Raw genomic sequence first — 12,422 nt, 5'->3', positions numbered from 1 at the left:
GAAACAACGCTGCAGTTGAACAAAGTGAAGCCAGTGAGGTACTCAGTGGCTTCAGGCAAGATTGGTCTGCAATTCCATTCTACAGAACTGAAGATAATTTCGGGTCAATACCATTTCTCAGCAGCTCAGATTCAATCCTCTTGATGGTGAGCATGAGGTTCATTAGAGAGAAGAAAATTGTATTCAGTGGAGAGTCAGAATGCTGGCTGGTCTCTGCCCTTTCCCCAAGGAAATCATTCCAGATTGCATGCTGCTGTTAACCAATCTCTGTGTAATATAACACACTGTTTTTAGTGCTGATAGATTTTCAAATATAAAAAAATACTGTGTCTGGAGGCAAAAAAGAATAATTTCACTTCCATTGCTTTCTAGGTCATAACATTTCACATTTGATATTCCTTCCAAATATGGGCAGCTGTTGCCCTGATCATTGCTCCCACATCCAGGTGTGTTACATCAATCTCATCCTGCTCCAAGCTGCTGAGAATTCTGGAGGGTTTATCCTCCACCCACTTACTTCCTTCTTATATCTCTTAAAGACATGTACTCAGATGGTGGCATTTCACTCACTGAGTGACGCTGCACTTTCATTATCGTGGGCTAAAATTAAGTATTGATACATTTATGAGGAACAACTATGGGAAGAAAATGGCCTTTTTTTTGATGTTTAAGTTAGAGAAAAGGGGGTTCTAACCCTACTTAGATCAGGATACATACACTCGTGTTAGAATAGGCTCTAAGGGGGACTTCCCTGGTGGCGCAGTGGTTAAGAATCTGCCTGCCAATGCATGGGACAGGGGTTCGAGCCCTGGTCAGGGAAGATCCCACATGCCGCAGAGCAACTAAGCCCGTGTGCCACAGCTACTGAGCCTGCGCTCTACAGCCCGTGCTCCACAGCAAGAGGCCACTGCAACGAGAAGCCCGCGCACCACAACTAAGGGTAGCCCCAACTCTCCACAACTAGAGAAAGCCCATGCACAGCAATGAAGACCCAACCCAGCCAAAAATAAATAAATAGAATAGAACAGGCTGTAAGGGAAAAACTAAATCAAACAGTAGATATCTACTGAGTACCTTCTATAAACCAGGCACAAGGCATATAGAGGTAAACAAGATGCCATAGTTCCAGCCTTCATGGAGCTTATAAACTAGCAGAGAAGCCAGACAGTGAACAAGAACTCACAGGTGTGTTTAAGTGTTGTCAAAATAAGTTTTAGGGGCTCCGCACACTTTACTTTATTGAGAAACTCCCTTTTATTCCTCTGGATGAAAAGTAAATTGATGACAATCAGAATGAACTCCATTGTGCCACTGAGGACAGATCTGGCTATTCTCCTGAAAACCACGCATATCTTCAAAAATTGTTTTCCTATATCCACATAGATGCAAATATATTTACAGGTGCTCCATAGATGAGCCAGATGATATAGGTTTTTGCCTGCAGCGAGGCTGGTTGGAGGGCTTTTTCTCAAGGGTTTTGCTGTCAGATTGGATCCACACACTCTTTACAGCTACTTGTTTCATCATATGAAGGGGAAGTGGAGCTCCAACCTCAGGGAGGTTGCAAGCCAGGCCAGCCAAATCTTACTAACCTGGAGTTGAGGTGATGCCTGAGCCATCTCCCCTCTCAGGAACTCTCTGATGGGTCCAGAATTAAAGAACCTGTTCTTGGAGTGGGATAATTAAGAATAAGCCCATAAATCAACTAAGTACAGCTAAGGATGGAAAGTCCATGTAATATCCAGCACTCTTCTCCCAATTAATTGGTGGTCTTTAAAATTCACACAGAGAAATTATCTTTCCTAAATGGTTCACATGCCAAGTCATAGCAAAGATGTTATGTATAGAATGTGATACACAAACATATGTCATAAAGAAATTCTTACCTTCATAGACAGTCAAAATAGCAAAATACTCTTTAAATCCCATTAATGGTGGCCTTTGTGTCTTTGTCACATGCAGTACATTTCTGGATTCGGTAATGAGTGTGCCTCAGAGGATCCTCGCTGCCCAGGTGCCCTGCCAGAAGGACAGGTATGAGTGAATAGAATATCAGCTTGGAGAACTCTGAATTATAGGAATGAATGACCAGCTTTCAGGCCAAGTGCTTCTACCCACCATCTTGAAAATTAGCCTGTGAACTGTCTAGGAGTTTCACAAATCATTAAGACAATTGGGATGCAGAACAATGACAATACAAAGTTAAAGTTGGATAATGGTTACCTATGGCAAAGCACTTAGTCCCAAAAAAGTAACATTAAATTTAAGGCTTTCAAGAAGATCCCCTAGGTCCGGGGTTAAGGGACTTCCTTAAAGTTCCCTTGAACAGCATAAGATATGGCAATGATGAGAAAATAATCAGTCCTTGTTAAAAAAAAAAAAATGTGTGCACAAAGATGTTCATACTAGTGTTGGTTAAGATAGCAAAAATATGGCAAACAAAAATTTTGTCAAAAAATTTTAAGAATATTTCATGGCATGAAAAAATGCTCATGATATAGTGTTTCCTCTTTTTTTTAAGTGCTAATTATTAACAGGACTACACATATCATAGCGTTGCCATTTTGGAGGATAAGAATGGAAGGAAATATACTCATATGTCAACATTGGGTTATTTCTGGATGGTGAGATAATGGGTTATAGTTTATAAATTTTCTACAATAAGCATGTACTACTTTTCTAATCAAGGAGGAAAGTCACCTAAAACATTATTACAAGAAGGACATATGGGTTGGAGATGGTCATGTGCAGTGAGTGGCTCAGAGCATCGCCATCCAAGACAGAATTCCCCCACTGAGTTGTTTGATGGGAAGGTGGAATGCTTTTCTGATGGAGTGATGTCATTTATTGCCTCCTTTGTTTTAGAATAATCCTCAAGTTTGCCCTTACAATCTGTATGCTGAGCAGCTCTCAGGATCAGCTTTCACTTGTCCACGGAGCAGCAATAAAAGAAGGTAAAAGGATTAGGTTAATTCTGACCTGCGGTCTATGGGAGCTATGACTAGTATTTAGTGCTGCCTCCTATACCTGGGCCACAGCCTCCCAGGGTTGCCCAAGATCCTGCTTCTTACAGGCTGTGCTCTGGGTCATAGTGAGGGGAGGATGAACCTCATCTCCAGCTAGAATCAAGTGACTGATAGAAGAAGGGGAGAGAGCAGCTGCACAGAGCCTAGAAAACAGACATGTCTAGTTCCATTTACAATTTGTTGCTTGTACTCAGAAGAAAGTCTTCCTCACAGTCTGGCCTTCCCCTGGGATTGTGCAGTTGAGTTCCGAATTTTGATTTACTTGGGAGTTTTTTTTATAATGATTAACTCAAAATTATAGAAGATTCAGTGCAATATCTTCCTCAGCTGACTAGAAGTATTATGTTCTTTGGATGAAAACGTTGGATAATCCAAGCTTCGGTTAGATGAAAGGTCATGTATTATGGCCCCTGGTGGTTTGAATTAATAAGGATTTTTCTCCTCGGAATTTGTCTTTGCTGGAAACCAGCACATTCATTAGCACAACATGTCATGATCCATGTTTGCTCTAATCCTACAAGCCAGGTCAATGAACTCAGTCTCTTGGTTAACTCCTATGGGGCAGGTTGGTTGCAGTACCTGTTGTGGTTTAGGGAAGCAGTTGAGTGTTGTGACTTAAACAAGCAGTGTCTAATTATGGGAATTTCAGAATAGAACACCTGTGTAGAGGGCTGCTGCTTATATTGGAGTTAGGGGGAGGAGGGCAGGCAGTCTTGTACTGCTTAGTGGAAGGTGATTGGGTTTGTCTCCAGCGAGTCCTCCTGAGAAGTAAATGAGATAGTGAGAACAAAAGCACCATGGACCACACAAATGATAGGTTGTTTCCCTTAGGGGTTAATCGTGCCCACTCTGGAGGCAGGCCTCCTGAGTTTAAATCCTGTTTCCTTCTCTTTCCAGCTGTGTGACCTTGGGCAGGTCATGTACCCTCCAAGAGCCTTCTGGTTTCTCATTTGTAAAAGAGATAATAATAGTACTTATCTCATAGTTGTGATGAGGATTAAGGGAAAGAACATATGTAAGGTGCTTAGCACATTGCCGGGTACATGGTGAGTGCTCAATTAACATCAATTATTATCATCATCATTATTGCCACAGTAGCAGAGTGTCTCCCTCCAATAAAGTGTATCCCTAGAAGGCTGTCGGAAAACTGAGTGGCAGGTGCTATGCTACCATGTCAATATCAATATTGCTTCCCTCTCGATAGATCTGTACATGGAGGGGGAAGAGATAGTTTCCCATACTTGTCAAATCAAGATTAATTCTATCACTATTTAATCATCTCTCTCTCTCTCTGCAAGCCCAGATAGCCAAGGTAAGGTAAGCACACAGACAATTCCTGTCAATTCTAATTTATGACAGCCTGGCCTCCATGACTATGTTCTTGACTTTATGACCCATTCACTAACTGGACACCTGGACTCCGGATTCTGCTGCCTGCCCCCATTATTCAGCAATATCTTCAGTCAGCAGGAGCAGAGCTCTGTTCCAGGAGGCTGAAAAGGAGCTGTTGGCATTTCATTAAGATGCTGGCACCATTCCCTGAATCAGAATTAAATCTCTGTCCAGGGCAGTGTAGTGCTGCCTGGGGAGTTTTATAAACTCAGCCAAAAAACAAGGGACACTAGGCATGGTTCACCCATCTGTTTAGAACTCTTCAAAGGTATCCACAAGAATTTTGTGAAAATGCTGAAAATCCCCAGTGGGAAGATGGAACCAGCCCCATCCATAGATGAGAAAGCCTGAAATTCCTACATTTAGTCACTACTCATTTAAGCCACAGAGTTCAGGAACTCCCTGCCCCCCACCCACAAACTATCAGAGAGTATATCTATCAGGGGTTGATTTTTATCTGATTAGTTAGCTGATCCCTTAGGTCCTGAGAAGGTGAGAGCCAGCACAGAGAATGTAGGAAATCTGGACCATCATAAAAACCCAGATGATTAGGGGTAGACAGATAGACAATTCAACACACATCTAGTAATTGAGCACCTACTGTGTGCCAGGCATTGTAGGTACATAAACTCTGAATCCTCACAACAATCCTAGGAGATAAGGATGAGGAACATAGGATCAAGAAAGTTTTGGGAATTCCCTGGCGGTCCAGTGGTTAGGACTCTGAGCTTTCACTACTGAGAGCCTGGGTTTGGTCCCTGGTCAGGGAACTAAGATCTCACAAGCCAGGCAGGGTGACCAAAAAAAAAAAGCAAACAAGAAAGTCTTGTAACTTGCCCAGGATCACACAGCCAGTGCTAAAATACACACACACATGTTCTCAATTCCGTATAGAACCTAGAGAGGCCTAGTTAATTCATGGCCCGAAGTCCAATGTCTGAGATTACTTCACCTAGAGCTAGAGGAATCAAAAGAAAACTGAACACATCTAGCTAGCCCTTTAATCTCCCAAATGGTTCAGTGTAGGGCCAGGTCAATTCCACCCCCTGAAGTAGACTGTCCTGGGGCTTAAAGGGCCAGAGCTTGTTCAAGCAGGTCTGGTCTTCCATTGCCCCAAGTGGTGTTCCTCTTCCTGCTGTACCCTGTCAAGGTAACAGCCTCTGAAAGGACTTGGGTCCCTCTTAGTGAGGTTCAGTGTCCCTCTCAACTTCTGGATGGTTCTCCTCCTGGTGTCCTTCAGGGTTCCTTCATCAGAGTCTTCTCTTCCTGAAACAAAGCCAGAAATGTACTATAAGAAAGTAAAGATGGATGCTCTTATAATTTTAGATATGTTAATTTCCTAAACATCTTACAAATTAACATCAAAAAGACAACCCAGGGCTTCCCTGGTGGCGCAGTGGTTGAGAGTCCGCCTGCCGATGCAGGGGACACGGGTTCGTGCCCTGGTCCAGGAAGATCCCACATGCCGCTGAGCCTGCGCGTCCGGAGCCTGTGCTCCGCAACGGGGGAGACCGCAACAGTGAGAGGCCCTAGTACTGCAAAAAAAAAAAAAAAAAAAAGACAACCCAATAGAAAAATGGTAAAGGACTTGGGCAAGTAATTTATAGAAAAATTCCAAGGGGCCAATAAACATACAGATTCTCAACCTTACTCATAATAATGGTAATACAAAATAAAAATGAGATAGTATTTTTTACCTACAAGGCCAAAATTAGTAATAATACCCCCTATTTGTAAAGATGTGGGTGATCAGGCACTCTCACACATTAGTGTTGTGAGAATAAAGTGGTACAACAATTTGGCAATTTTTCTTATTATGCATTGGAAATATCTTAGAGAATGTACAAGAAAATTGTTAAGTTCTGATGTCTCTGAGGATTGGCTCTGAAGAAACTGGAGGAGAAAGCCATCTAAGTCTACCTTCTGAGACTTTTTAAATTACTTGAATTATTTTTATCACTGGCATGAATTACTTCTATAATTTTAAAGAAGAAAATTGATTTATATTTCAAAAATGACAAAGAAACCACCCATATTGTCTCAATCTGTGTAGGACTCCTTGTCCTCACTTTCCAGAGCCAGAGCAAGGATTAGTATCCAATATGTACATAAGCTAATGTTTTTCTGTGGATTTGCCTGCACAGATATCCCTCAAGGTACTTTCCCTTCCTTTATAGTTGTCATTGGGAAAGGCAATTCTTTTTTTGTCAGTATGGAAATAACCAAGGGCTAGAGGCTCAATTTGAAGAGTGATGGATCGTGTGGAAAGGTGAGAAGAGGCCAGGGCTATGGGCAGCAGTGGCTATTAAGAAATGATGCTGTGTCATTGCTTCTCACATTAAAGCCCACAGATCATTGTTGACTTGAGCGTCTTCCTAATGGTATTTCCTGAGCCAGTCTGTGCGTCACTCATAACGTCACCCTAAGGCTTATGTGTCCTTGTTTCCCCCCAGCTGGCTATATAGGATTCTACCTTCGGTTTCTCACAAGCCTTTTGAATCCATTGACCAAGGCCATGTCACTCACAACTGGGATGAAGTTGATCCTGACCCTAACCAGGTAACCTGGTCCTGTATTCACAGGAGAATAGCACGTATCCAAAGCCTTAAATATAAACATTTAAGTCTAACCTGGGTCTTTGAGGAATTAGACAGATTTTTAAAATAAATGCTAAAGTATATCTGTTCTTTTGCTTAAACTTGGGTAGGAATTTTGGAATTGATTGACCGTGCCTGTGCACATGTGTGTGTGTGTGTGTGTGTGTGTGTGTATAAGCTTTCGTTTTTCTAGCCTAATGGCTTTAGGAGTGCTCCAATGAGTTGAATGAATGGAAATTATATAGGCTCGTGAAAATACATCTACACATCCGTAGGTTGGTTGGTTTGTTTTAATCGAAACTCACCACAGCATATTGAAAACACATTCAATACTTATGCCTCTGAAAAGAGGCCTCTGATATGGAGAAGAGAGGCTTGTTGTCTGACCTGGTTTCTGTAAGTCTAGTGTCACCTAGGAACTTCCATTCCTTGCCTAAGAGTTTCCTTCTTTTGATCTAGTGACAGGCTTTCCCTCTGCATATCAGTATTATTTATGTACTCTACTTCCAGTAACAAGACAGACCCATTGCTATAATGGACTGAGCTCCTTTTTTTTTTTCTTTACCTTTTGAGCACCCCAGTGTATTCCCTTTGTCCCTGAGTTTAGGTACATGTCACTGATAACTAGAGCATAATGGAGGAAGGAAAACAGACCTGGGTTTGCATCCCCGGCCCTCTACTTGTCACTGTGTCTTTGAGCTACAGTGTTTTACCTGTAAACTGGGATAATCATGACATCTGCCATGCAGTGCTGTTTTGTGAAGTTTACTTGACAGAACAGGTGGTGACCATGCTTCACCCAGTGCCTGGAACACAGTAGGCAAGAACCATGACTCTGATACAGCCATTTTGATATATTCACTTAAGGGCAGTGATAGTACATGTAAATCTCAGAATTTATATTCAGGTAATTTTTTTTTCATTTTGTATTTTTTTAAATTCTGAGGTCTCCATCTGCCAAATTGGCAGAAAACAACTTCGTCTCCGTCTTCCCTGAGAATCTCTTGTTTTAAACAATGCCAAAGTAGGACTGGGGGTTGGGCCATGCTTGTTGGTCCTCTTTCACTTGGTAGTGTTGAGATGCCCATTGTTCTGCTGCTATCGTGTCAGGCCTGGGCATGGAATCATCTACAAGACATTTCTAGTTCTGTTGTCCCAGACATGCCACACAACCATTTCTTCCTTCTGGGAGTTGCTAAGACATGGGCTCAAGGGTCCCCTCTGTATTCAAAGTTCACACAAATTGATCAGTCTCTCTCCCTCCCCTTCCCTCCACTCTCCTCTCCTTCCACAACTCCTTCCCACAGCCCAAGGAAATCTTCTGTTTCCTCTTGGTTTGCCAAGATGTTTGGTCTATATACCTGCTAATCCCCTTCCCTCAAATGCTCAGACTTTTTGTAGAACAAGACAGAATAATTTAGAGTCACTTTTGTTTTCCTGCCCTGCTCCATCTTTTCCCTAATTATGGAAATCTCAGAGAACCAAGTATCTGCTTGAGTGCTACTCACCCCTCTCCAACAGGGACAGGAGGAGAAGACTTAAGAGTGGAAAAATATGTGAGTTAGCAACATACAGTATCACCCATCTCACAGTCATTTTGAAGCCAAGACATCCTGTTTAAATAACTGACCCTTAAACTTGTGTGAAGTTTAGTGCATGAAGCAGACATCCTCCCTGGTCTACCACTGGCCTATATATTGCCTTTGAGCCTATGGGAAAAGGCAGCCCAACCCCCAACCCTGCAGGCACAGTCCTCTGCTGAGACACTGCCCCTTTCCCCTTCAGCAGATCAGGGCCCTGTGCTGGACACAGTTTGCACAGCCAACCTGTGGACCCCATCTTTACCTGTCTGAGTCTCACCTGGGATCCTAATCCAACCCCATACATCCTTCTCTCCCATACTCTGGGGTTAGGAACCCATCTGGCAGATATACTCATTTAACCATTTACTTCCCCACTCATCTCACAAAGGGCCATAAATCATTCTATCCAAAGTCACTGTTCATTCTTTGAGAATCTGCTTGACTCCTCAATGGGTTACATCTCAAATTCTCCAATTTCTCTCTTAGAGTTACAATGGTCATACTTGTTTGTTTTAGATTAATAAATAGACCTGACTGCTTAATAATAGGACTCCACCTTTCATTAGAAAAAATAAAGGATGGTTGCCTATACCTCTATAGGATTCTTGGTCAGGCTAAAAATTAAACATTTATTATATACTAGCTTTGGAAGGTTGAGAAGGTATTTGAACCACAGTAAGTTTTCTAATTCTTTTCTTCAGGAGGCAAAGAGAATCCCCAATTAAGTTTCTGACAGTTCTCTCAAGTAGAGCCAAATCTCATACTATACAAAGGAACAGCGTGGCTGTAAAGTCAGCAAGTAAGACAAAAATTAAGTACAAACAAAATTATCTCTGAAAAATTCCTTAAATCACCCATAAAGTATAGGATACATGGCTTTGTGTGTGCTTCTTGGTATGGTAATTCTTATGCACACTAAATTTGAGAACAATTGAGCATTGACTAAAAGAGAGATTATAGGCAAATCTGTAGGCAGATGTTTGGGAATTCAAGTCGTGGAGCCCTTAAGGTAGCTATCAACCAGTGGTGTATAGGGTGGAGAGGGGAGTTCCAATGCCTCTGCCTGCTCATATCACCCACACAGTTATCTAAATCTCTTTATACATCGTCATAGATTTGTGCGTGGTTGTGTTGGCAACAGTGGAGCCACACCTATATCATTTTGTTTGGGGTGGGGAGGTGAGGTTTTAAACCTAACCTTTAAGGAAAATGTGACTGTGATGTGTAATATGTAATATGCTCAGTAATATCCTTTTATTATATAATATTATTATTGCTATGACTACTATCAATACATCTTTTAAAACATGAATACAACACTTCACAATGATTATTTGGGGGTACAAGTGGCTTATCCATGGAAGCTAACCTCATTCTGATAGAATTTTTCTGGTTTTGTCTTATTATAAAAGTAATGTAGGGACTTCCCCGGTGGCGCAGTGGTTGAGAGTCCACCTGCCGATGCAGGGGACACGGGTTCGTGCCCCAGTCCGGGAAGATCCCACATGCCGCGGAGCGGCTGGGCCCGTCAGCCATGGCCGCTGAGCCTGCGCGTCCAGAGCCTGTGCTCCGCAACGGGAGAGGCCACAACAGTGAGAGGTCCGTGTACCGCAAAAAAAAAAAAAAAAAAAAAAAAAAAAAGTAATGTATACTTATAAAAACTTAAATGTTATAGAAATTAACAAAGTAGAAAATGGAAATCTCACCCATATGTGAGAGTCAAGTACATCAGTTGTGCATGTTAATTCATTATTTCATAAGTAGTTAACATACATTTTGAGAGAGAAGTTTGAGGAAACTGCATTTAGAAGCCTGAGTTAATATAGAGGCAACAAAATAGCTGCATCAGAAGTTTCTGCTTGCTTTCTAGTAGAACCTTGATACACATTTGTTTCCTTCTCCCCTTCCCCATTTCCTTGCTTTGCATTTTCCCTTGAACTTGTTACCTTCCTCCTGTTTTGAATCTTTCAGATGCTTTCTACATAGTGGCCACCAAATATATTTCTTCTCCAGTATTTCCCCTGCTCATTTTCAATGTTGTGCTCACACATGTTGGGACAGATGTGCCCCAGAACTCGATCATGCCTCTTTGGACACCAGCTCCATCAAGGTAGAGGTTTATCCTCCTCCCACTCTGTAACCTACACCTGCCATCCTGCTTCCCTTGTCCTGATACACACCTTGACTGTTCTTGCAAAATCTATCCTTTTGTCTTTTCATTTACACCTTCTTGACAAGTTAATATCTCTTTCCAATTTTATGCTTCATTAATTAACCATAGCAATCTGCATTCATCACTTCCCCCCCATCTCCTTGTAACCTCTTCCAAATATGTACTCCATACTCAAAGAAAAAGTCTGAGAAAATTATATTTAGATACACATCTGACAGTTCTTCTCAGCTGAAACCTGTATAGTAGGTATGTTTTCACCTATCACAGACCAAATCCAATGCTTCATCAGCTTCACCAACTCCCACGTTAGTCATCTCTGGGAATTTGAGAACATGAGAATTACTTAATATTACCTCCAAGGGAGCATTATGGGATATGCTACCATCACTGTGTTCTTTGATACCCTCCCAGGGGAAACTATGCCCCCAAACCTTCATTTTCTTTTAGGGTATATTTAATTAATCATCTAAGAATTAATGCAAACTCCTTTTGAGTGTAGTTATATTCAGCTGTGGACATAACAAGTTCAATCCATTAATATCTCACATAAGAAATATACCTAATTTTGTTCATCATGCACCTTCCTCTAACTTCTGGAATCCCAGAATTTAACAAACAAATCTGCATCTAATTTAACTGTGAGTTTACAGATTTCAATTAGCATTCCTGAATCAGCATTCCTCTTTTAAACGTCAGAGTCCTTTAAAGTTTATCTTTGTTATCACTACAGCCCTAATGTCTTAATTGTTGGAAAGTCAGACTCTTGACTCAGTTAAGCCTCAGCTGAGGAAATTACCTTTTAGTTCTCAATCAATATCATTTGGACCAAGTGAGAAACACCTCAAAGCTAATTAAAGATTATATCATAAAATTCCCTCTGCCTCCAGGACATACAAATTATCAAAAATGTTTCAAAACAATACATTGTTAGTGGGTGTTTGATGCCTTATTTGTCAAACTCTTTAGATCTCACTATCCTAAAAGCCCCCTCCCTCCAAAAATGTCTTGGATTTCCCACCTCTTTAAGCTTTTGCCCAAGTCTCTCCTATTCATAGCAACTTCTTGAGAAAGTAATCCAAGCCCACTTTATCACCCCTATTCACTCCTAACCCTTTGCAATTCAACCTGCCCAGATCACTCTACTGAAAGTATGTATACCTTCTTTAAACAACAATAATGCACCCCTTACCATTAATACATGTTTTTATTCAAAACTTACATAAAAGTGTCAATGCCTAATAATCCCACCAATGCAGAGTTAACCACTTCTAGTGTTTTGGTTTCTTTCTTTCCAGTCCTTTTCTTTGCACATATATGTAAATAAATAAGATCTGGGGTCTCATGTAGCCAGAGACCAAAAGTAATTGAAAATAATCCCAATCTTCATTTGCTTCCCCTGAAAACATTAAGGAGCATCCAGGCTATGACCCACAGCAACACTTTTCAAAATCCCCATCCCCCAATTTTTCCTAGACCCCAACCCTCTCACACCTAGTCTTCCCCAAGCTCCTCAGGCCTGGACCACTTGTTCATGGCTTGCCTCTGCCTGCCCCTACCTTCTGCCTCTAGAAAATGACACAGTGTAGTTCCTCATCTCATTTTCCCAGGACACACACACACACACACACACACACACACACACACACAACAT

The 12,422-nt window shown here is 41.5% G+C and overlaps 1 protein-coding gene across 1 annotated transcript in view; it reads left to right on the top strand.

Moving 5' to 3' along the window:
- HGD (homogentisate 1,2-dioxygenase) overlaps positions 1 to 12,422 on the top strand; it is a 45,587-nt gene that overhangs the window by 3,819 nt on the left and 29,346 nt on the right. The window contains exons 2-4 of the mRNA XM_082840045.1: positions 1,963 to 2,034; positions 2,866 to 2,954; positions 6,872 to 6,977. Coding sequence (XP_082696171.1) covers positions 1,963 to 2,034; positions 2,866 to 2,954; positions 6,872 to 6,977 — 267 coding nt within the window. The remainder of the gene's footprint in view (positions 1 to 1,962; positions 2,035 to 2,865; positions 2,955 to 6,871; positions 6,978 to 12,422) is intronic.

Source organism: Leucopleurus acutus (genome assembly GCF_964270905.1).
Source record: "Leucopleurus acutus genome assembly, chromosome: 5".
NCBI classification, from domain to species: Eukaryota; Metazoa; Chordata; class Mammalia; order Artiodactyla; family Delphinidae; genus Leucopleurus; species Leucopleurus acutus.
This window is presented reverse-complemented; position numbering and strand designations above follow the sequence as displayed.